Consider the following 26,575-nt stretch of genomic DNA (forward strand, 5'->3'; position numbering starts at 1 on the left):
TCAGAATAGTTGCACGAAGTTGGTTTTACCATTTTCTTAAAATACAAAAACCAAATGTTGAAATATGGGCTTAGAGAATTAAGGGAACTTGCCCAGCTAACAGATCTCGCCGACCTGAGAGCCTTTTATGAAAACCTTGGTTGTCTAAATTTTTTTGTCTGAATAATTTGAATAGGGCAGTAAAATGTGTATTGGAGAAAATGTTCCATGCATTATTAAAATTTGGGGGGTTATTTTTAGAATACAAGCCTCATTCTAGGGAGCAGCTCAACTTGAGGGTGAATGATGTATTAATACCATAAAGTTAATGCATTTTACATTTTTTCTTTGGGAGACAGTTACTGTAAACATTCATACAAATAAAATAATAACCCAAATTTTAAATATATCCCAGTTAATCAGTCTCGTGTTGACTAAAGTTAATGAAATATAGTAAATAACAATATGTTCTACACAAGGCCATTTTTAAAATTGGTCTGAGTGTTTCATTTTGTGTTTGTTACTAGTTTAACAGAGTGAACAAAATCCTCTAATCATGTATTAATACTTTGCTATCAATGTCATTAAATAGTGGTTTAGCAATTTACTGCTAGTTAATGATCCAGGGCATTGTAATAGCTCTTCAGGTCTCTCAGGTAAACACAGTCTGTTTAAACTACTATTGCTTGAGAATAAGATTACTTAATATGACTTAATTTAACATAAGATGATGAAGACTTATAATTGCAACTTCCATTATTCAATTGATACAACCTAGATTGGGCTCAAAGGGAATGCCAGGTTGGATCCCTGCCCTCTAGGAGCCTAAAGTCTAAGAGGGACGCTAAGACAATAAATAGGCAGGCAATTTTTTTAAGTGGCAACGTTAAGTAATACAAACAGCTGGGATACAAGATTATGAAATTAACATACAGAAACAGTAATCAGGTCTTTATTTTTGTCATCAACATACGTTTATAGAGTACACTTTGTGTTCAGTGAGCAGCTGTACAATGTGTCCTCAAGACACATTGCACTCCTCAAACTTTATTGTGCATCTGGATTACCTGAAGATCTTGTTAAAATGCAGATTCTGAGTCAATGTATCTGGAGTGAGCTTGAGAGTTTGCAATTATAATGAGCTCCAGGGTGATGCTGATGCTGTTAGTCTTCAGATCTCACTTTGAGTAGCAAGAGTCTAAGTTATTTTAATAAAATCTTCTCCTTAGCATTTCTCATTAAAATCTGTGATATCTTATTTAAACATAAGCATAGATATTTGGAGAGATTGCTGTTAGATACCAATGTAGCCCTACCTTAAAAATGAGAAACTATCAGGTAATGAACTTCTTGCCATTTGTCCTAAAACTTTTGTCTGTTCCCATATAAAAAGACCATTTGTAAAGGCTAGAAGGCGGTGGAATATCTCCTTTCAGTCAATGTCTTGACTCCTGTCTAAAACTATCCACCTTGGAGTGTGAGGTAATCACAAGTTCCTGACACAGATACTTGTCTTTAAGAAATTACACTGAGACCACCAATTCATTTTGTTGAACAGCCGAACAGCTGTCTATCAATACTAACTTTTAGTCACTAGCAGTTGAAGCCAAATTGGAGCCAATGACCTTTGGGTGAGAAGTTTGATATTCCATTTGAGTCCCTGGAGTCATCAGAGCCTCCTGTTGGAAGAGGTGTAATTCAAGAATTTCAGCATGCTGCCTCCAGCCCAAAGCACAGAGATCATTTCTTGAAACTCACAGTCACACTTAGGCTATTGGTTTCTTGTGACATGAATGTAAGAGAATGGTGTAAGGATTTGCTTTAGGTTACTTTTTCTCTTTTTCTAAGCAGTGCTTCAAGTGATTCATATAAAATTTACATGGGCAATTATCTACCTTAGTTACTGGCAATGGATTCCCAGTATTTCTAAATAAAGATATGAACTAAAATGCCCCTGGTCCATATTCTTCATCAGTAGTCACTTTTTTTAATGGAACTTCCAAATATGAAATTAGCTTTCTTTTCTGGGAATAAGAAGGTTGTGGGGGAAGACTAGTAGGGACATGTGAACCACTGTAGAAGGAAAAATGTTATGTGTTCTCATCTTGTTATCACCATATCAGAGACGTGGAGTAATGGGGGAGAAATGGTAAGCTGGGCCTGTGGTATTGTTTTCCCTTAGTATTTATACCTATGAGGTAATCATCTAAATTAATAAGGATTTGCCCTTTTATATGGAGGAGAGAACCTGATCCAAATGGCCTCATAAAAAGGGAATTGCTGAAGGAAGTCATTACTCTAATTAGCATTTATGCCCCCGATACTAACAGTATACCTTTTTGAAAATTGACATTCAATACATTCCAACCTACCACACTGAGTAGTAGTTGTACCCTGAGTGCCAGTTTTAATTGTCCTTTTGATATCAATTTAGACAGATCTACTAATAGGATTGTGTTATTACATAAATGCTTCTGGAAGTAGAAAAAAATGTCATTATTGAGCTGGAATGAATAGCTCTTCGCTGTGATGCACGTAGTCTATCAAAGCTTATTCATTCATGAGGGCTACCTACCTATTCAGAGTTCCTTTTCTTGTCTATATTCATATAAACAATATCATTCTTTAGCTAATGAAAAATGTTATATGATGCTTTCTATCCTCTTCCTAGAAGATTTTGTTCTATATTTATGTCAAATCCTACCCCACTGACCTCCAAAAACAGCTCAGATTCTCTAGTGTTGAATGTGTTCTTAGAGTCTGCAATTTTAGGATTATCAGTTTGGGCTTGGGAAATTATTTTGTTTTACTGAGTTTTCTGCATGAGTGTTTCAGTTTTAATGATATCTGATATCTGATGATAATACACACACACACACACACACACACACACACACACCCCAACACCCCTTTCATCCATCTCTAAACCATCTCCCATGTCTCTTGTTCCCCTCCAACTCTATTTCCATATAGCAACAAGGATGAATAACCTTTTAGAACCTTAAATAAAATCATGTTTCCCCTCTGTAAAACCTTTCTAAATCCCTTGGCTTGACTGCCAAGGCCCTGTAGGATCTGCTTCCTCTCTGTCTTTCCAGTTGAATCTTGCCCCTCTCCTCCACACTTATTATTACATGAAGCTCCTTCTATCCCATCCACTTTATTCTTGTTATTCTTCAACCTGTAACCGTCTTTTCCTGGCCGTTTATACAATAGGCACATTCTCATCCTTCTGATCTCAGTTTAAACAGTACCTTGTCAGATAGACCTTTCTTGCCCACCCTACCTAAAGTAGGTTTCTCTAGTGACCTCTCACAAGCACTCTAGCATGTCCTTTGTTTATCTCATTTATTTGGTTAATTTTTAATATCTTTTCTCCTCTGGACTCTTAAGTTCCCTGAGGACAGTGCTTTATCTGCATTGTTTATTTGCTGGGCACATATTAAATGTTCAATTAATGAGGGCCTCCCTGGTGGCGCAGTGGTTGAGAGTCCGCCTGCCAATGCAGGGGACACGGGTTCGTGCCCCAGTCTGGGAGGATCCCACATGCCACGGAGCGGCTGGGGCCGTGAGCCATGGCCGCTGAGCCTGCGCGTCAGGAGCCTGTGATCCGCAACGGGAGAGGCCACACAGTGAGAGGCCTGCGTACCTCAAAAAATAAATAAATAAATAAAGTTCAATTAATGAGTCAATATCTATGCTTAGAAAATTGTGCATTGGTAACTGATTATTCCATAGACCAGGGAGATGGCAATCTACATCCTGTGGGCCAAATCCACTTCAACACCTACTTTTGTACAGCTCACAAAGTAAGAATGGCTTTTGCTTTAAATCATATAAGAAATCAAAATAATAATATTTGTGTCACAGGAAAAGCATATGATATTGAAATTTTAGCATCCATAAATAATGTTTTATTGGAGCACAGCCATACCCATTCACTTATGTACTATCTGTAGCTACTTGCACACCACAACAGCAGAATTGAGTAGTTATGACAGAAACCATATGCCTAAACAAGTCTGAAATATTTATTCTCTGACTCTTTACAAAACGATTTTGCTGACCCCTAACATAGACAGGTCTGCATATCAGAATTTTAATACTAACAAACACCTATGTTGTCTTGCAGCTTTTTATAAAGACTACTTAGAAGAAGGAATGATAAGAGATCCTGAAATAGGCTACTTGAATCTCTCTTATGCTGGCCTTTTAGAATAAATCTCATTCAGTTGGTCTCCCTCCCTTTGAGGCAGTCCTCCAAAGCAGTGGTTCTCAGATATTAATGTGTACCAGAATGACCTAAAGTGACCCAAGCCCAGAGCTTCTGATTAGGAGATGGGGAGTGGGGCCTGGGAATTTACATTTCTAACAAAATTCCAAGTCAAGAAATAGTGACCAGGGTTGCATCCTTCTTTACAGGGTGTGAGTGTCCCATCAGTGGAAGAATTCACTTACTCAGTATTGACCATGTGCCAGTGTTATTCTAGATGCTGGGAAAACAAAGCTAACCGATAAATGGCACCTGTTGAGAAGCCAAAACTTAGTGCTATGCAGGCATTAAGTAAATAATTACAATAAAATGTAAAAGCTGTAGAAAGAGGTATAAACAAACTCTGATAGGGGCACCAATCAGCGCCTGAATATTTGTGAAGGAAATTAAGACTTAAAGAATTCTCTAATGTTTCAAGAAAAAAAAGTCTATACAGCAGCATGGTCATGCCAATCCACAGCACATAAAGAAATCCTGAGTATCGGGGCAAATTTAGAGGTTCTGTCCAAAATTTCTTATCTCCAAGAGAAAGAAGTGGAGGTCATCATGAAAAGACTAACAGTTCTTTAGGCAAGTTGCTGATATTAGTTCCTACCTAAACATTATTTTGTTTCTTTGGTTTTGTCCTTTGAACCCTAACTGATTATCATCATTGTCCCCACATCTATCACCTCCCCAAAGCCCAAGTTGCCATCATTGCACCCCTGCCATAAACCCCTCATTGACCTCAAGATTTTCCCTCTTGCAGCTTCCAATCCATTCTGCGTGCTGCAGCCTGGCAATCTACTTGGGGAAAAAAAAAAATCTGAATGTCTTTTAAAACCTTCCCTTTTTTTTTTTTTTTTTTTTGCGGTACGCGGGCCTCTCACTGTTGTGGCCTCTCCCGTTGCGGAACACAGGCTCCGAATGCGCAGGCTCAGCGGCCACGGCTCACGGGCACAGCCGCTCCGCGGCATGTGGGATCTTCCCGGACCGGGGCACGAACCCGGGTCCCCTGCATTGGCAGGCGGATTCTCAACCACTGCACCACCAGGGAAGCCCTTCCCTTCCCTTTTTGAAAATTAACCCAAAACTTTAACAAAACCTTTAGGCTCCATGTGATCTCTAACCTCAGGGCTCCCCCTTGTTGCTGGCACCAAACACATTGTTCTCCTTTTTAAAATTAATTTACTTATTTTTGGCTGTGTAGGGTCTTCGTTTCTGTGCGAGGGCTTTCTCCAGTTGCGGCAAGTGGGGGCCACTCTTCATCGCGGTATGCGGGCCTCTCACCGTCACGGCGTCTCCTGTTGTGGAACACAGGCTCCAGACGCGCAGGCTCAGTAGTTGTGGCGCACGGGCTTAGTTGCTCCGCGGCATGTGGGATCTTCCCAGACCAGGGCTCGAACCCGTGTCCCCTGCATTGGCAGGCAGTTTCTTAACCACCAAGCCACCAGGGAAGCCCTGTTCTCCTTTTTAGTTCTACTAAAGAACTGTTCTTCCTCTAGAGCCAGGGCTTTTGCAAATGTATTCCTTCAGCCTGGAATGCTTTTCTTGTATGTCTCGAACCTTTACTAGATTCTACTCATCTTTCTAATCTCAATTTAGACATCAGTGCCATGGGAAGCTGGCCTTTCACTGACTCCACCCCTGTCCACACTGTCAGAAGCAATAAGTGAGTAGTCTACACTGGTTATCAGTCTGGAAAGAAAGACCATATTACTGTAGTACCAAGGGAGTGTGGGGGAGAGAAGATTAATCATTACATTAAACCTGCCATCAAATATACCTTCAGTTAGTTTCATATCATCAAAAACCAAACTTTAAATTTCAAACCACATAGCCCTTCAATTATTGGAATGTCAGAAGTATTTTACAACATAGACTATGTCTTGAGTTAAATTGAGACAGGGGAAACTGATCTGGCTAACTAGTTAGCAGAAATTTTACATTTAGCTTTTATAAGCAGCTAGGTTTGTTTGGGGGAAGAACACACACATAAACATGCACATATTCACATATATGTCAACTTCCATCTAGCTCAGCTATTTAACCTTCAGAGAAGTCCTTGGGACAAGTTTCAGAAACAATAAAGAAATTTTATTTCTTATCGTTAGAAAAGCCACATGCATTTCTTAAAAATCTGTATTGACCCAGACATATTTTGGCCCAGGTGGAGGGGAGGGGACTGGGTTTTTAATCATGTGCCATTTTTTTTTCCTTAACAAGCCTAACTTGAACTTTTCTCAGAGTTCTCAGAACACTACTACTTGACCTTTATAGTTATGGTCAATTTGTAATTTAGTATTTGTGTGAGTATTTGACTAATATCTGTCTCCTCGGTGCAAGGTAAGCTCAAAGAGGACTTGCCTGTTTTTTCATCATTGTACCTTGAGATAATTTATGCCTGGCACGTAGTAGGCTCTCAGTAAATATTAGCTAAATAAATGACAGAATAATTGGCTAGGTCAGCTTATGAGAGTCTCAACCCCCCTGGTGACCCTTGAAACCTTTTCCTGGCTGAGCCTCTTACCCATCAAGTGTCTATTATTGTCCTGGACCTTTGGATTGACTCTAACCCTCACCTTCACCAGCTCTTGTTAGGTATGGATGCCATTACCTGCTACCAGTAACTGACTACGTATTGAGTTTTACTTTTTCTCACAAGAGCTAGAAGAGGAATTGAAACGTTATGCATTCTAAACGTTATCATTTTGACATGTAATCAACATAAAAATAATAACTGGGGTGCTTTACTTTTTTGTACCTTCTTCAAAATCTAGTGTGGATTTTACACTTATACAGCTTGTCAATTCAAACCAGCCACATTTCAAGTTCTCAACAGCCAGTTGTAACAAGTGGCTGCCCTATTGGACAGTGTAGCTTAGTGCGTTATCGGCTGTTAGGTGATGACAGATGAGCACATATGCATGGCTTTGGGCCAGAGTGTCACTCAGCAGTAATGTTAGAACGTCATGCAAAGGCACATCCTAGCCCTCCTCCTTATCCCCATCCTACTCCTTCTCATCTCCTTCCTTTTTCCACCTTTTCCTCCAATTCTTTCTTCTCCTCTTCCTCCTGCTCTTTATTTTTCTTCTTACTTTCCATTTCTTATCTGCTCTTTTCTCCACACATTTCTCCCTCTACTTTTCCTTCATTAATGCAACAATTTTTCTACAATAAACTTCTGTTTCTGATACTTTCAAATTTACTACACAATGAGAAAGATAGTGTGAAAGGCAAAATTATAATGTAAAAATTTGAGGATTGTGGGAGGTGTACCTCAATAAAAAATACATCTTAAAAGATTTAACGGGGCTTCCCTGGTGGCGCAGTGGTTGAGAATCCGCCTGCCGATGCAGGGGACACGGGTTCGTGCCCCGGTCCGGGAAGATCCCACATGCCGCGGAGCGGCTGGGCCCGTGAGCCATGGCCGCTGAGCCTGTGCGTCCGGAGCCTGCGCTCCGCGATGGGAGAGGCCACAACAGTGAGAGGCCCGCGCACCACCAAAAAAAAAAAAGATTTAACGGTTGGTTTCTGGACTTTTAAATATAAACTGCCAGTAGTTCTGACAGAACTGTCTTTGTCACAGGTTGATTTTCATAGGTTGTGAGTACATTGATTCAGGGAAAAAAAAAAAAAAAGCATTATTAAAGACTTGTTACAGTTACACAAAGCCTCAGAGTTAAATACCAAAAACTCTTATTTTCTCTAACCTTTTGGGTTGTTCATTGTTTTCCTGGCTCATAAATTGGTTCTGCTTCTACACTGCTGCTAACTTTAACTATACTCTAACATCTAGGATTTATGTTTGCGTCTCACAGGTCACAATGAAAATGTCAACTCTTAAAAGTCATAAATTTTTAAAATATCTCATGGACTAAAATATAAAGTTAAAGTACTTCATATATGGCCTTCCACAAAGTAATTAGAGTTCACATCCTATGAGGGATCTACTTAGGGGCTTTCTAATTCACCAAAAGGGATGGATGCAAATGAAAGGCTTGGAACAAAAATAGAAGTACTCTGTAACCACAGCCATTTACCCAGAAGGGAATGTGCAAAGAAATATAAAGAGACAGTAACATGACAGTTCTCTACATTTGTGTCAAGAAAGCAAATGAGTCCAGGCTCTCAAGTAATTGAAATTGTTGGCTACAATTTATTGTCATTCTCTACTCATTGTTGATTCAAGACTTTCTGACACCATGGCAAGGAAATATAACCTGTTGTCATCACATCCTTTAAAAATGTGCAGAATTTTGGAGGTAAGTACTTTAGAACTATGACCCAATTCTGTCATTTCAGAAATGAGGAAACTAAAATTCAGAGGAGTTTAATGCCTAATCCAAGGTCTTTTAGGAAGTTAGTGGTAGAACCTTGATTAGGACCCAGATCCTCTGAATATTTGCTGGACTCTTTCCTATGCATGCTCGAAAAAATCCAACAAACCTGTTTTCCAAGTAGAAGTAAAATTTTTCTGACTTCTATTAGCAGCTAAGAATTAGATATTTGGCAAATTTCTTTAGTCATTAACCAATAATCAAATTAAGATTAATCAGAATTTCACTAGATATTGTACTTGCAAGACAGTGACAAAAGAAAGCCTTAGGTCTCCTAATTTCTTAGTAACTTTATAGTATCACAGTTGATAGCACCATTGAGAGAAGGAAGTTATATGACAAGCCATAAATGCTGTGTGAGAAAAATAATACTATCCTTGAAAGGTTCAATTTCTTTTATCAATTTTTGAAGAAGTAAATTTAATCAAGATGACTATCACAGGAATCCACTGAGCTTTGCACAAATGACCATTTAAAAATTTGTCAAAATTTCACTTCCACTTTCATATTTACTGAGCCATGAAGGGACTGTCTCTTAAGGACTGAGCTCACTTAACACTTTAAAACTTAAACAATTAGTTGCATTAATAACATAGTTGAAAATGGTTTCCGTTCAAAAAGGTAGACATGTAAATTTGGTGCTAAGTGGAATTATAATACAAATTATTTTTTTTTCCTCAGGGCTGTTTTCCAAAAATCTTTACATTGACCTTTGCTTAGGTTCCCCAAGGATCATCACATGTATCTCACCAGGTGCCCTGACTACCCAAGAAAATATCCCTATTGTGATTTGAGAACACCAAAAAATAAGTTCTTCTAAAACATATGTCCCCCCAATGAATTGACCTAATTTCATGATCAACTTTTTGGATTAGATTTAAAAGCTGTCAATTTGTAAGATACATTAAGCCAATTTTAGGTGTTGGCATCGAGTTTAAATTAGTTTATCGGAGTGCTGATCCAGTCACTTAGCAAGAACTAAAGAAAATTAGAAATGGGACATATATACTATATAGAAGAAAAAGAAAATTGGAATTATTATCAGCATGGGATATGAAAGAGGAGTCTAATGAGAGAAGCATGAGACACTGGGTTCTAAGCGCTATGGACGATCGAAATGAAGAGTGTGTTACCAGATGTATCGAGAGGGAGGAAAACACGTATGAATAATCTCTCTGTTTTTACACTATCACCATGAGTCAACAAGTGCTCTCTCTATGGGTTGTGACCAACTAAAAAGGGCTATTCAGTCCTATTCTTGAACATAAGATAGGTTCCTCACACGAGTCCATATGTATATTATTTGCTTGAAACATTTGTTCTTTTTTTTTACTTTCTAACTTATAGCTTGATAATAAAGTCAGAAGTGGATTTTTTCAGGTTAAGACAAGATAAAGTGATAAAATGGATGATTAGGAAGAGGGGGGAAGAGCACTGTTTTGAAATGTACATCTGTTGGGTGCTTAATAATATCTTACATGTATTCAGTGCAGCAAAGCAATTAAACAAACAAACAAAAAATACCATTGATACAGTGTCACCTGATGTTGTCATTGTATTTTGGTGTTTACTCAGTTTTCTCAGTCATTTAAAGTAAGATTTTCACTTTATCATTTGTGAGAAAAATGAGCCAAGTGGTAATACGGTAACCTAAAATGTTATTTGATAAAAGTCTAAGGCTGTGCTGTCCAGCATAATAGTCACTAGACACATATGGCTTTTCAGCACTCGAAATGGGGCTTGTCTGAATTAAAATGTGGTTTAAGTGTAAACTATACACTTAGTAAGTGTATAGTAAGACTATACTTAGTCTTATGAAGACTTAGTAAGAAAAAAAGTAAAAATATTGCATTCATAATTTTTATATTATATTGAAATGATAATATTCTGTATATGTTGGGTAAAGTCACATATATTATTACAATAATTTTCACCTTTCTTTTTTCCTTTTTAGTGTTGCTAACTAGAAAATTTTAAGTGACATATGTGGCTTGTATTTGTGGCTGATATTACATTTTTATGACAGAGCTGCTCTAAGGAATTTAATATTATTTAAATGTGATATGCTTGTGAATTGGGCTTGTAGTTTTTTATGTTTCTACAATTATAAATGTTCAAATGCTTTACTTTGAAAGCAGATATATATTTGACATTGAAAAATCATATGTAACTTCCTTCTGTTCTCTTGAGGATTTCTTTGCGTGATTTCTTTGCATATTTTATTCCACACAGGTGGGAGATGTTCTGAACTCTTCTGAATAATGCCTGAGGGAAGAGTCACTGAAGGAAAGGGTATCTAGTTTCCTTTAAACAAGGAAACCACCTACCCTGACCAGTCTGTAGATAGTTCCATTTAGCAAAGATTTGTCCTGTGTCTGTCAACATTGGCTAACGTGTATAAATGAAAATTCTGTCAGGAACACAAGAAACTCAATGAGAACTTGAAAACAAGTTTCAGAAAATGTTAGGTTAAACCATCTACATGATTTCTGGAGAGTACTAATGAACAGCTGAAGACAGTGAAATTCAGAAAGCATATGGGGATCATATTATTAAACCAGCATATATTAATTTAAAATAAACTTGAAATTCTTGGGTAGGGGTTGTTGCAGAATAATTCACTTTTGCATGTGAAAAAACATAAATTTTCACATGGTTTGCACAACTGTTCACATTTTGAAAGTCGCATTTAACATTGAATTTGCAAAGAATTCAGCATTTTACTGTTTAGCACAGGTATCAGTGACAAAATTCCATTGGAATGTTTTTTTCAATTTCCGTCACATGTGAGATGAATGCTTTTCACCACAAAAGGAATATACATGATCTTTTGAGGTCAGAGTTTTTTTGCACTTTGGTTTCAAGCTACTAACTATATACGACATGATGAGGAAATGATACCTTTTAGTGGCAGATCAAATTTAAGTATCAGAGCTGCTTACAAAAATAACTTCAAAAATCAGTTGATGAAAGCATTCTACAGTGGGACTTTGAGTCTTATTTTCTGGTAGGAAGTGTAATTTTAGAAAAGTAGAATATTTTTCGAGGTTACATTTACTAACTTTGTATTTACAGAATTTCTAATTTACTAACTGCAGCCATATGACTGTGATTCTTGCCATGGCAAGACTGTCTTTTGATGGTTTTTGGTACTAATTTTCAGTTGTTACTATCCCTTGTGTAATACGTTAACAGGTCTTAAAATTTAAATTTAGAATCCTCTCATGATTTATCTGTTTCTGTTAATACAGATCTAAATCTCTGATGTGATAAAAATAATTATTTACTTATGATCTGTCAGGTTTTCTAACATAAATTAATTATGCACGGACCTGGAACTCCAAATCTCTCCTCTCTATTTAATGTCAGAGTCAGTTTATGCAGGTGCCATTAGGAGGCCAAGTATCAAACTATTTGCTCCATTTATAAAACAGTAAAAAAACACATCATGAGATTTTCAACCTCTCAAATTTTGCCACACATTCTTTTCAACGCAAGGACTTATTCTTAAGCTGTCTGGGGATCTCAGTGATGGGCTGTGTTGTATGCATGTCCCAAAGTACCTGTAGGCAGTCATCTCTCTTCCACTAAATCATTATCCAAAATTGATTCTTTCTGGTTACCAGAATGGGAATAAAAGCACTGAGAATATTGGGGGAGGAATGGGGGTCAAGACCTTGATCTGTGAGGTATCTTGAAGACAAGAATAGTACCTTTCTAATATCCATCTGCACTTGGGTGCCATATGGAATGATATATGATTATTTGATATAAAACCTACACATGTTATTATTATACACCCAAAGGACTGAAACAGCAGAGTCAACATCTGGGTCTACTACTTAAAAAGCCAAATGAACTAAATAACAAATCACATGTTTCTATCATGATCTAGTTTAAAGGGAAGAGGTGTTGGAAATAAGTAAAAGCATTTCAAAGTATTTCAGCTTGTTACTAGCACTTTCACATTTCCTCATACCTAAAATTAGTTTTTAGTGTCTTTCCTACTTCTTGTCATAATATCAGAACTTACAAACATAAAGAATATGGTGCATCTCAGCAAATACTATTTTGGTATCTATTACCCTTCAATAAGGACTAAGGATATAAAAAAGGGAACAGTTTATAATTCATTAAAATCGTTTTCTCTTCCTTTTTTTCCCCTTGGCCTCACCATTAAAATCAGTGGGGGGAAAAAAACCTGGGAAAGGTCAGAAGAAAGACAAAAACATTGTTTAAAAAACTTAGACTAAGACTTTTTGAAAAGATGATTTGGTCTAACAAGCATAGAGAAAACAAAGGAGTAATTCTGTGATAGCCTTCAAGTATAGTACACAAAAAGTTATTTTAAAAAGCTCTTTTCATCTCTTCTGGGTGACTTAGGAAAGGTCTGCGTAAAAGTGGGTAATGGATTAGATTTTCCAAGTATTTTCTAGGGAGGTTAGCTCATAACAATGTAGTCTGTTTTAGTCTCTCTCCCCTTGCAGGAAATTAATAGAACAGTGTTCAGTGTAAATGGGCATTTAATAAATGTTTTTATTATTATGAAACCGATTATTGACGTTTTTATAAACTATTTTTATTCAAATTTCTGGAAAGCTTTTTCATATTTATAATGTAAGCAATGACTACAATCACCCTATTTCACTCTTTCATGACTATATCTTTATGAAAAAGATAGCCATTCTTTTTTTTTTTTTTTTTGCGGTATGCGGGCCTCTCACTGTTGTGGCCTCTCCCGTTGCGGAGCACAGGCTCCGGACGCACAGGCTCAGCGGCCATGGCTCACGGGCTTAGTTGCTCCACGGCATGTGGGATCTTCCCGGACCAGGGCACGAACCCGTGTCTCCTGCATCGGCAGGCGGATTCTCAACCACTGCGCCACCAGGGAAGCCCAGCCATTCTTTTAAGTACTTAAAAAGCTGAAGAATAAATCAAGTTAAATCAGGTTTCACAAATAATTGTCTCTTTTATTTTCCAAGCATTGATTCAAAATTAAACTATGTTAATTTATAGATTATCCTAATTGTGATAGAATTAAGTGAACAATGTTATGTATCATTTCCATTTTGTCATCATATTCAACAACCAAGTTAGTGAAATTTTGTATTAAACTTACATGAAAGTGCTAATGAATACACCACACTTTACAAATACAAATATAGTCAGTAAATAGTGGGCTAGGGAAGCCTATAATCCCTGCCCCGTCTCCCCAAACACACACACATACACACCCACTTAGTTTTGGAAGAGAGGAGGGAAAAAAAATCACCTAAAATGTCCCTGCTTCATCATTTGGTAGCAAGCATTGCCTTTCTCTTGAAAGTGTTATTTCTCTGCTCATTGGTTGTGGCTTTGAATGAAGTCCTAGAGGACTGCATCAATTCCAGGCAGGCTGCAAATTGCATCGTACATTTTTTTTTTTCTTTTTTCTCTTGAGAGGCAATATAGTATTTTGAAAAGAAATGAGGTTCCTAAGTCAAATGGATATAGGTTTTCCACCTGCTTCATGTATAGTATTGGAAAATAGTTTTAGAGCCTCCATTTTCTTTTAACTGCAGAGGCTGAATGACTTCGTTTTAATCCCCATCAGATAGAAGCACTCAGAAGTAAAATGCCCTTTACAGTGTCCAGCTCACTAAATTGTGGTGATGATAGTAATAATAATAGTAGTTGCTGTAGTTGACTGTACTTTTGTGACTGTAGTCATCTTACAGCCCCACAGTCCCACTTTAACTAAATCAATTCAAGGATATAAAGAGGCAGCCAGATTAGGGAGACAGGATTCATAGTCAGGTTTATCTCACCACGATCTGTGCTGTTACACATACACCATATTGTTGTGGTATTTTGGATTTTAGATTCTCTAAATCCTGGCACTCTGCATAGAGGCACTTCATTCTTGTGGGACAGTTTTTCCAAATTATATTTTTAAATAGTTTTGATTTTTTAAAAATATATTTATTTAATTTATGGCTGTGTTGGGTCTTCGTTTCTGTGCGAGGGCTTTCTCCAGTTGCTGCGAGTGGGGGCCACTCTTCATCGCGGTGCGCGGGCCTCTCACTGTCACGGCCTCTCCCGTTGTGAAGCACAGGCTCCAGACGCGCAGGCTCAGTAGTTGTGGCTCACGGGCTTAGTTGCTCCGCGGCATGTGGGATCTTCCCAGACCAGGGCTCGAACCCGTGTCCCCTGCATTGGCAGGCAGACTCTCAACCACTGCGCCACCAGGGAAGCCCCTAAAAGGCAGATTTTAACCTTAATGTATTGATTTGTATATACTTAAACATGAGGAATTCATTTAAGTGACTTAGCTACCTGACCATCTGGCTGATTTTTCAACTTCTTTTAGGTATTTCTGGTTTCTTTGTTCTATGCATTTGGTTTAAGCATATGCTTAAACCAAAAAAGCCTATTCTCCATGAATTACATTTCTCAAGTATAGTAACTACATGGTTTATTTCTGTGCCTCTTTTAAATTGCTATTCTTATTGCTAATAAAGATAATCTTAATGTCTTAACTAATTTGTACTCTTTTACATCTAAAATTTAGTCTAAACTATTAATTTCATAAATCAAATTATAGAAATAGAATATTGCTGTATAATTTATAATCACATCTCATTCAATAGGGGTAATTATTTAGGAATGTAAATTCAACCAGACCTGTAACTTAATATTTATTTTTAGCCTGAGCTATGCATTTCTTTCTTTCTTTTTTTTTTTTAACATCTTTATTTGAGTATAACTGTTTTACAATAGTGTGTTAGTTTCTCCTTTACAACAAAGTGAATCAGTTATACATATACATATGTTCCCATATCTCTTCCCTCTTGCCTCACCCTCCCTCCCACCCTCCCTATCCCACCCCTCTAGGTGGTCACAAAGCACAGAGGTGAACTCCCTGTGCTATGTGGCAGCTTCCCACTAGCTATCTAGTTTACATTTGGTAGTGTGTACATGTCCCTGCCACTCTCTCACATCATCACAGCTTACCCTTCCCCCTCCCCATATCCTCAAGTCCATGCTCTAGTAGTGTTTTATTCCCGTCCTACCACTAATCTCTTCATGACATTTTTTTTTCTTAGATTCCATATATATGTGTTAGCATACGGTATTTGTTTTTCTCCTTCTGACTTACTTCACTCTGTATGACAGACTCCAGGTCCATCCACCTCATTACAAATAACTCAGTTTCATTTCTTTTTATGGCTGAGTAATATTCCATTGTATATATGTGCCACATCTTCTTTATCCATTCATCTGTTGATGGACACTTAGGTTGCTTCCATGTCCTGGCTATCGTAAATAGAGCTGCAATAAACATTTTGGTACATGACTCTTTTTGAATTATGGTTTTCTCAGGGTATATGCCTAGTAGTGGGATTGTGGGGTCATATGGTAGTTCTATTTGTAGTTTTTTAAGGAACCTCCATACTGTTCTCCATAGTGGCTGTATCAATTTACATTCCCACCAGCAGTGCAAGAGTGTTCCCTTTTCTCCACACCCTCTCCAGCATTTATTGTTTCTAGAGTTTTTGATGATGGCCAATCTGACTGGTGTGAGGTGATATCCCATTGTAGTTTTGATTTGCATTTCTCTAATGATTAATGATGTTAAGCATTCTTTCATGTGTTTGTTGGCAATCTGTATATCTTCTTCGGAGAAATGTCTATTTAGCTCTTCTGCCCATTTTTGGATTGGGTTGTTTGTTTTTTTGTTATTGAGCTGCATGAGTTGCTTATAAATTTTGGATATTAATCCTCTGTCATTTGCTTCATTTGCAACTATTTTCTCCCATTCTGAGGGTTGTCTTTTGGTCTTGTTTATGGTATCCTTTGCTGTGCAAAAGCTTTTAAGTTTCATTAGATCCCATTTGTTTATTTTTCTTTTTATTTCCATTTCTCTAGGAGATGGGTCAAAAAGGATCTTGCTGTGATTTATGTCATAGAGTGTTCTGCCTATGTTTTCCTCTAAGAGTTTGATAGTGTCTGGCCTTACATTTAGGTCTTTAACCCATTTTGAGTTTATTTTTGTGTGTGGTGTTAGGGAGTGTTCTAATTTCATACTTCTACAGGTTGCTGTCCAGTTTTCCCAGCACCACTTGCTGAAGAGGCTGTCTTTTCTCCATTGTATATTATTGCCTCCTTTATCAAAGATAAGGTGACCATATGTGTGTGGGTTTATCTCTGGGCTTTCTATCCTGTTCCATTGATCTATATTTCTGTTTTTGTGCCAGTACCATACTGTCTTGATTACTGTGGCCTTGTAGTAGAGTCTGAAGTCAGGGAGCCTGATCCCTCCAGCTCCATTTTTCGTTCTCAAGATTGCTTTGGCTATTCGGGGTCTTTTGTGTTTCCATACAAATTGTGAAATTTTTCTAGTTCTGTAAAAAATGCCAGTGGTAATTTGATAGGGATTGCATTGAATCTGTAGATTGCTTTGGGTAATAGCGTCATTTTCACAATGTTGATTCTTCCAATCCAAGAACATGGTATATTTCTCTACCTATTTGTATCATCTTTAATTTCTTTCATCAGTGTCTTATAGTTTTCTGCATACAAGTCTTTTGTCTCCTTAGGTAGGTTTATTCCTAGATATTTTATTCTTTTTGTTGCAATGGTAAATGGGAGTGTTTTCTTAATTTCACTCTCAGATTTTTCATCATTAGTGTATAAGAATGCCAGAGATTTCTGTGCATTAATTTTGTATCCTGCTACTTTACCAAATTCATTGATTAGTTCTAGTAGTTTTCTGGTAGCATCCTTAGTATTCTCTATGTATAGTATCATGTCATCTGCAAACAGTGACAGCTTTACGTCTTCTTTTCTTACTTGGATTCCTTTTATTTCTTTATTTTCTCTGATTGCTGTGGCTAGAACTTCCAAAACTAGGTTGAATAAGAGTGGTGAGAGTGGGCAACCTTGTCTTGTTCCTGATCTTAGTGGAAATGGTTTCAGTTTTTCACCATTGAGAACAATGCTGGCTGTGGGTTTGTCATATATGGCCTTTATTATGTTGAGGAAAGTTCCCTCTATGCCTACTTTCTGCAGGGTTTTTATCATAAATGGGTGTTGAACTTTGTCAAAAGCTTTCTCTGCATCTATTGAGATGATCATATGTTTTTTCTCCTTCAGTTTGTTGATATGGTGTTTCACGTTGATTGATTTGCGTATATTGAAGAATCCTTGCATTCCTGGAATAAACCCCACTTGATCATGGTGTATGATCCTTTTCATCTGCTGTTGGATTCTGTTTGCTAGTATTTTGTTGAGGATTTTTACATCTATGTTCATCAGTGATATTGGCCTGTAGTTTTCTTTCTTTGTGACGTCTTTGTCTGGTTTTGGTATCAGGGTGATGGTGGCCTCATAGAATGAGTTTGGGAGTGTTCCTCCCTCTGCTATCTTTCGGAAGAGTTTGAGAAGGAGAGGTGTTAGCTCTTCTCGAAATGTTTGATAGAATTCGCCTGTGAAGCCATCTGGTCCTGGACTTTTGTTTGTTGGAAGATTTTGAATCACAGTTTCAATTTCAGTGCTTGTGATTGGTCTGTTCATATTTTCTATTTCTTCCTGGTTCAGTCTTGGCAGGTTGTGCATTTCTAAGAATTTGTCCATTTCTTCCAGGTTGTCCATTTTATTGGCATACAGTTGCTTGTAGTAATCTCTAATAATCTTTTGTATTTCTGCAGAGTCAGTTGTTACATCTCCTTTTTCATTTCTAATTCTATTGATTTGAGTCTTCTCCCTTTTTTTCTTATGAGTCTGGCTAATGGTTTATCAATTTAATTTATCTTCTCAGAGAACCAGCTTTTACTTTTATTGATCTTTGCTATTGTTTCCTTCATTTCTTTTTCATTTATTTCTGATCTGATCTTTATGATTTCTTTCCTTCTGCTAAATTTGGGGTTTTTTTTGTTCTTCCTTCTCTAATTGCTTTAGGTGCAAAGTTAAGTTGTTTATTCGACATGTTTCCTGTTTCTTAAGGTATGATTGTATTGCTATAAACTTCCCTCTTAGAACTGCTTTTGCTGTATCCCATAGGTTTTGGGTCGTCGTGTCTCCCTTGTCATTTGTTTCTAAGTACTTTTTGATTTCCTCTTTGATTTCTTCAGTGATCACTTTGTTATTAAATAGTGTATTGTTTAGCCTCCATGTTTGTATTTTTTACAGATCTTTTCCTGTAACTGATATCTAGTCTCATAGCATTGTGGTCAGAAAAGATACTTGATACGATTTCAATTTTCTTAAATTTGCCAAGGCTAGATTTGTGACCCAAGATATGATCGATCCTGGAGAATGTTCCATGAGCACTTGAGAAAAATGTGTATTCTGTTGTTTTTGGATGGAATGTCCTATAAATATCAAGTAAATCCATCTTGTATAATGTATCATTTAAAGCTTGTGTTTCCTTATTTATTTTCATTTTGGATGATCTGTCCATTGGTGACAGTGGGGTGTTAAAGTCCCCTACTATGATTGTGTTACTGTCGATTTCCCCTTTTATGGCTGTTAGTATTTGCCTTATGTATTGAGGTGCTCCTATGTTGGGTGCATAAATATTTACAATTGTTATATCTTCTTCTTGAATGGATCCCTTGATCATTATGTAGTGTCCTTCTTTGTCTCTTGTAATAGTCTTTATTTTAAAGTCTATTTTGTCTGATATGAGAATTGCTACTCCAGCTTTCTTCTGATTTCCATTTGCATGGAATATCTTTTTCCATCCCCTCACTTTCAGTCTGTAAGTGTCACTAGGTCTGAAGTGGGTCTCTTGTAGACAGCATATATATGGGTCCTATTTTTTGGGTTTTTTTTTTTTTTTTTTTTTGCTCTATGCGGGCCTCTCACTGTTGCGGTCTCTCCCGTGTGGAGCACAGGCTCCGGACGCACAGGCCCAGCGGCCATGGCCCACGGGCCCAACCGCTCCATGGCACGTGGGATCCTCCCGGACCGGGGCACGAACCCGCGTCCCCTGCATCGGCAGGCAGACTCTCAACCACTGCGCCACCAGGGAAGCCCTATGTGTCCTATTTTTATATCCATTCAGCCAGTCTGTGTCTTTTGGTGGGAGCATTTAATCCATTTACATTTAAGGTAATTATTGATATGTGTGTTCCTATTACCATTTACTTAATTGTTTCGGGTTGTTCTTGTAGGTCTTTTCCTTCTCTTGTGTTTCTTGCTTAGAGAAGTTCCTTTAGCATTTGCTGTAAAGCTGGTTTGGTGGTGCTGAACTGTCTCAGCTTTTGCTTGTCTGTAAAGGTTTTAATTTCTCCATCAAATCTGAATGAGATCCTTGCTGGGTAGAGTAATCTGGGTTGTAGGTTTTTCTCCTTCATCACTTTAAATATGTCCTGCCACTCCCTTCTGGCTTGTAGAGATTCTGCTGAAAGATCAGATGTTAGTCTTATGGGGATTCCCTTGTGTGTTATTTGTTGTTTTTCCCTTGCTGCTTTTAATATGTTTTCTTTGTATTTAATTTTTGACAGTTTGATTATTATGTGTCTTGGAATGTTTATCCTTGGGTTTATCCTGTATGGGACTCTCGGTGCTTCCTGGACTTGATTGACTATGTCCTTTCCTATATTAGGGAGGTTTTCAACTATAATCTCTTCAAATATTTTCTCAGTCCCTTTCTTTTTCTCTTCTTCATCTGGGACCTCTATGATTCGAATGTTGGTGCGTTTAATGTTGTCCCAGAGGTCTCTGAGACTGTCCTCAGATCTTTTCATTCTTTTTTCTTTATTCTGCTCTGCAGTACTTATTTCCACTATTTTATCTTCCAGGTCACTTATCCGACCTTCTGCCTCAGTTATTCTGCTATTGATCCCATCTAGAGTATTTTTCATTTCATTTATTGTGTTGCTCATCGTTACTTGCTTCCTCTTTATTTCTTCTAGGTCCTTGTTAACTGTTTCTTGCAATTTGTCTATTCTATTTCCAAGATTTTGAATCATCTTTACTATCATTATTCTGAATTCTTTTTCAAGTAGACTGGCTATTACCTCTTCATTTGTTAGGTCTGGTGTGTTTTTATCTTGCTCCTTCATCTGCTGTGTGTTTTTCTGTCTTCTCATTTTGCCTATCTTACTGTGTTTGGGGTCTGCTTTTTGCAGGCTGCAGGTTCGTAGTTCCCGTTGTTTCTGGTGGCTGTCCCCAGTGGCTGAGGTTGGTTCAGTGGGTTGAGCAGGTTTCCTGGTTGGGGGGGCTAGTGCCTCTGTTCTGGTGGATGAGGCTGGATCTTGTCTTTCTGGTGGGCAGGTCCACATCTGGTGGTGTGTTTGGGGGATGTTGGTAGCCTTATTATGATTTTAGGCAGCCTCTCTGCTAATGGATGGGGCTGTAGACCTGTCTTGCTCTTTGTTGGGCATAGGGTGTCCAGCACTGTTCAATGCTGGTCCTTGAGTGAAGCTGGGTCTTGGTGTTGAGATGGAGATCTCTGGGAGATTTTCGCTGTTTGATATTACGTGGAGCTGGGAGGTCTCTTGTGGACCAGTGTCCTGAGGTTGGTTCTCCCACCTCAGAGACACAGCCTTGACACCTGGCTGGAGTGCCAAGAGCCTTTAATCCACACGGCTCAAAATAAAAGGGAGAAAAAAATAGAAAGGAAAGGAAGGAGGAAGGGAGGGAAGGAAGGAAGGAAGAAAGGAAGGGAAGGAGGAAGAAAGGAAGGGAGGAAGGAAGAAAGGAAGGAAGGAAGAAAGGAAGGAAGGGAGGAAGGAAGGAGGGAGGGAAGTAGGAAAGAAAGGAGGGAAGAGAGGAAGAAAGAAAAGGAGAAGACAAAATAGAGTAAAATATAGTTATTAAAATAAAAAATAATTAGTAAGAAGAAAAATTTCTATTAAAGAAAAAGAAGCCGAAAAAAAAAACAACAACAACAAAAAAAAAACGGGTCGGTCTAATCCTAGGACAAATGGTGAAAACAAAGCTATACAGACAAAATCTCACACAGCAGCACACACATACACACTCACAAAAAGAAAAAAGGGGAAAATAATAGTATATCTTGCTCCCAAAGTCCACCTCCTCAACTTGGGATATTTCGCTGTCTATTCAGGTTTTCCACAGATGCAGGGCACTTCAAGTTGACTGTGGAGCTTTAACCCACTGCTTCCGAGGCTGCTGTGAGAGACCTCCCCCTCTCTTTGTTCGCACAGCTCCTGGGGTTCAGCTGTGGACTTGGCCCCGCCTCTGCGCGTAGGTCGTCTGAGGGCGTCTGCCCTTCACTCAGACAGGACGGGGTTAAAGGAGCAGCTGATTCGTGGTCTCTGGCTCACTCAGGCAGCGGGGAGGGAGGGGCACGGAGGCGGGGCGAGCCTGCGACGTCAGAGGCCGGCGTGACGCTGCACCGGTCCGAGGCGCACCGTGCGTTTTCCCGGGGAAGCTGTCCCTGGAACCCGGGACCCCAGCAGTGGCAGGCTGCACAGTCTCCCTGGAGGGGCGGTGTGGAGAGTGACCTGTGCTCGCACACAGGCCTCTTGGTGGCGGCAGTAGCAACCCTAGCGTCCCACACCCGTCTCTACTGTCCGTGCCGACAGCCGCAGCTCGCGCCCGTTTCTGGAGCTCCTTTAAGCGGCGCGCTTAAACCCCTCTCCTCGCGCACCAGGAGGCAAAGAGGGAAGAAACGGTCTCTTGCCTCTTCAGCAGCTCCGGACTTCAACTGGACTCCCTCCCGGCTAGCTGTGGTGCACTAACCCCTTCAGGCTGTTTTCACCCTGCCAACTCCAGACCTTTCCCTGGGATCCGACTGAACCCCGAGCCTCAGCTCCTAGCCCCCGCCCGCTCCGGCGGGGGAGCAGACAAGCCTCTCGGGCTGGTGAGTGCTGGTCGGCACTGATCCTCTGCGGAATCTCTCTGCTTTGCCCTCCGCACCCTGTTGCTGCGCTCTCCTCCGCGGCTCCGAAGCTTCCCCCTCCGCCACTCGCAGTCTCCGCCCGCGAAAGGGCTCCTAGTGTGTGGGAACCTTTCCTCCTTCACGGCTCCCTCCCACTGGTGCAGGTCCCGTCCCTATTCTTTTGTCTCTGTTTATTCTTTTTTCTTTTGCCCTACCCAGGTACGTGGGGAGTTTCTTGCCTTTTGGGAGTTCTGAGGTCTTCTGCCAGCGTTCGGTGGGTGTTCTATAGGAGAAGTTCCACGTGTAGATGTATTTCTGATGTATCTGTGAGGAGGAAGGTGATCACCGCGTCTTACTCTTCCGCCATCTTCTCGCTCCCCCCTATGCATTTATTTCTAATTAGTAAAAGGTTATTTTTCTACCTCAGGGAGATTTAAACCCTAAAATACAAATTGGACAAAACAAAACAAAACACTGAAGTGTGATTTATTTTTCTTAGTACTGCATATACTTAAAAGCACTGAATAGGGTTCCCTTTTCTCCACACCCTCTCTTGGACTGTTGGTGGGAATGTAAATTGATACAGCCACTATGGAGAACAGTATGGAGGTTCCTTAAAAAACTAAAAATAGAACTACCATATGACCCTGCAATCCCACTCTTGGGCATATACCCTGGGAAAAGCATACTTCAAAAAGAGTCATGTACCGCAATGTTCATTGCAGCACTATTTACAGTAGCCAGGACATGGAAACAAAGTAAGTGTCCAACGATAGATAAATAGATAAAGAAGATTTGGTACATATATACAATGGAATATTACTCAGCCATAAAAAGGAATGAAATTGGGTCATTTGTAGAGATGTGGATGGACTTAGAGTCTGTCATACAGAGTGAAGTAAACCAGAAGGAGAAAAACAAATATCGTATATTAATGCGTATATGTGGAATCCAGAAAAATGGTACAGATGAACCTATTTGTAAGGCAGGAATAGAGACGTAGGCATAGAGAATGGACATATGGACACGAGGGAAGGGGAGGGTGGAATGAGTTGGGAGATTGGGTTTGACATAAATAAGCTACCATGTGTAAAACAGATAGCTAGTGGGAACCTGCCGTACAGCACAGGGAGCTCAGCTCGGTGCTCTGTGACGACCTAGAGGGGTGGGGTGGGAGGGAGGTCCAAGAGGGAGGGGATATAGGTATACATGTAGCTTATTCACGTCATTGTACAGCAGAAAGTAACACAACACTGTAAAGCAATTTTACTCCAATTAAAAAAAAAACACTGAAGATCTCAGAACACTACTTAAAATTATATTATTTATCGGGACGTGCAGGACTATTTACGAGTTTTATATTATATTTATTAGATAAGAAGTATTGTGATTCTATGGCCTGTGGTAGTGGAACCTGCTAGGATTTCAGAGTCCAGGGCCAGCAGACGCAGCTTGGGTGTCCACACTGGACTCCTTTGTTTCCGCCCATTTTCCCCAAGGGTCTCCAGCCTCTTCCCTCAACTAGCCATCTCATACCTTTTCAGCACATCCTTGTCATCTTTAATTTAACTAGAGTATGTTTTGGTAGTTTGCAACCCAGAATGCAGGTGATTGTAACAAGTATTGCCATTCCAGTTGATAGATGAAGAAATTGAGCCTTACTGAGTAAATAACTTGCTTGAATTGTAGTTATATAGACAATCCAAATCTAGACCCCATAACTTCTACTTAAGGTTGGTTTCTTTCACAGCACACTGTTTTCTCAGTTGCCTTCAGTGGCCTCTGCAGATAATGAGATGTGGTTCCCCCTCTATGCCTCCTTGATTGAGTGCTTAATCCTATTTCCTGTTTTAATGCTTATCTGCTTAATGTCAAATGTGCCTGTCTTCCACACTAAACCGTTGAGCATCTGGAAGACAAGGATTGTATTATAGTCATTTTCTCTCAGACTATACTGGAGTGCTTGGGTGCACAGTCAGTACTAAATAAAGATTTTAATGAATGAGTGAGCACATATGTGCATAAATTATTCAATTAACTGAAAACACCAATATGGGTTTGAAGTTGATGCTAAAAGCATAACATTGATTTTTAAGTTAAAGTATTTTTTTCATAAAAGTAATTTGCTTTGAATATATAAAGATGTTCACATAGTAAGCATATATTCCATGTTACTGTTTGCCAGGCTCTTATGACAGAGATAAATAGGAATTTGTCTCCTCTTTTAGAAGTCTCACAGACTGATGGGGGAAACAACTGTTTCTGTAGCTCAGATCATGGAGCTGTGGGAAAAAGAGCTGTGGTAATCTGAAGAATGATTAGAGCAACAGGCCCACTGTCAGCAGTCATGGGAACCACTAAACTGGAATGGAGATATAGCTCTAGGCAGGATTCTGTGCACATCAAGGACAACAGCCAGAGCCCTTTGAAAGCTGGAGAAAAGCACAATGTGCTTTGCCTTTCCAGAATGTTATAAGATTTGCTTAAAAAATAAGTTACCCAGACTCTTATTCAGACATAATTATTTTTAAAAAGATTATAATCAAGGCTTGTTATAAAAAAATTTTGATTACTTTGAAATTGCTATGTGTTATATGAAACTAATAGCTAAGACTATATTTTGATTTGGCACTAAGGTGAAATGAAGATAGATCTGTATCTTTGTTTAAGCATTAAAGCCCAATACAATAGAAGCAACAAATAAACACCTATATAAAAACATAAAAGGATATAAAATGATATATATGTATGTATATATAAAATATATATGTATAAACTAGGATACACATTTGTTAATAAAATTTCCATACTTTACAAATTATGCACACCGGTAGGAGAAATATTTAACTTCATATGTGTTGTATCATTTGCAGACAATATTTAACTTCATATGTGTTGTATCATTTACAGACAATTACTACGGTACCCCAAAGCCTCCAGCAGAACCAGCACCATTGTTACTAAATGTAACAGACCAGATACTTCCTGGAGCCACTCCAAGCACTGAAGGAAAACGAAAAAGGAATAAATCAGTAAGCAACATGGAGAAAGCAAGCATAGAGCCTCCTGAGGAGGAAGAGGAAGAGAGGCCTGTGGTCAATGGAAATGGAGTAGTAGTAACACCAGGTTAGTCTTTTACATTTGTTATAGGTTCATCAGCTCTTCTAGATGTATCTGAATATATATTATATCCCTGTGTTCAAATGTGTATTTTTTTCACATATATATGTTCAGGTGTGTGTGTGTGTGTATGCAATGATTGTAGTTATCTTCAGGGAGACAAGATTATGATATCAAACCGAAAGGAAATGATTCTTGTATCAAATTTATTAGTTTTAATTTTGACATATCAAGGAATCCATTCAACTTCTTCAATTTCTTGTTTCACTTATACAATATTAATGGCAATATAGTGAGCGGTTTAAATCTTAGAAGGTGTTACAGTTCATGAATATGATTGTGTGACATTTCAAAATTTTTGTTAGTTAATATTAGATATAATCTAGCCTTAGAAATCTTACTATACTTTCATCTCTGTGAATAGAGGTTTGTCATGTTATTTAGTTAATGGAGTCAATGAATACAGTCCACAGAATAACCATAGCTACATAATGCCCATGTATTTATCCTCCCATCCTTACCACCTAGTCTGACAATTTGGAGAAAGCATCTTCACAAGTGACACTGTGAAGGCAATTACCCTTGAACAAGGGAAAGACTTGTTATCCCTTTAATTTATCATCTGTCATATCACATATATTAAAAAAAGTATTAGATATAAAGTGTGGTTTTGCAAGGTATGGATTTGCAATTTTCTTATACTTACTAATATAGTGCCAAAATTTTTATTTATAAAATAGATTTTAAAAATTATCTTATTCATAATTAAATGTTACCAAAACTAAACTATGGCTTTCTCTTTGCCTATAATCTTGGAATAAGTTTCCAAAGTTTTGTTTTAGGTAGTTTTTAATAATGACATATCATTATTTTAATGGGCATTGAAAATCAAAGGGCTGTGTTAAAACTGTTGAAAAAACATTAACACAAGTACCTTGCATACATATTATTCTTAAGATATTTCCTACAACTACTTTGATGTCTTTACTTTTACTTATTACTGTACTGCTTCTATAGTGACATAATGTTTGAATTTTCATACCCAATTAT

The 26,575-nt window shown here is 38.5% G+C and overlaps 1 protein-coding gene across 11 annotated transcripts in view; it reads left to right on the forward strand.

The window, feature by feature from the left end:
* Positions 1-26,575, forward strand: part of MAGI2 (membrane associated guanylate kinase, WW and PDZ domain containing 2) — a 1,353,221-nt gene that overhangs the window by 831,690 nt on the left and 494,956 nt on the right. For all 11 annotated transcript variants that reach the window (XM_067042757.1, XM_067042759.1, XM_067042752.1 and 8 more), the window contains one exon: positions 25,316-25,531. In XM_067042757.1, the coding sequence (XP_066898858.1) occupies positions 25,316-25,531 (216 nt within the window). The remainder of the gene's footprint in view (positions 1-25,315; positions 25,532-26,575) is intronic.

This window comes from Kogia breviceps, chromosome 9 (assembly GCF_026419965.1).
Source record: "Kogia breviceps isolate mKogBre1 chromosome 9, mKogBre1 haplotype 1, whole genome shotgun sequence".
In the NCBI taxonomy this organism is placed as follows: Eukaryota; Metazoa; Chordata; class Mammalia; order Artiodactyla; family Physeteridae; genus Kogia; species Kogia breviceps.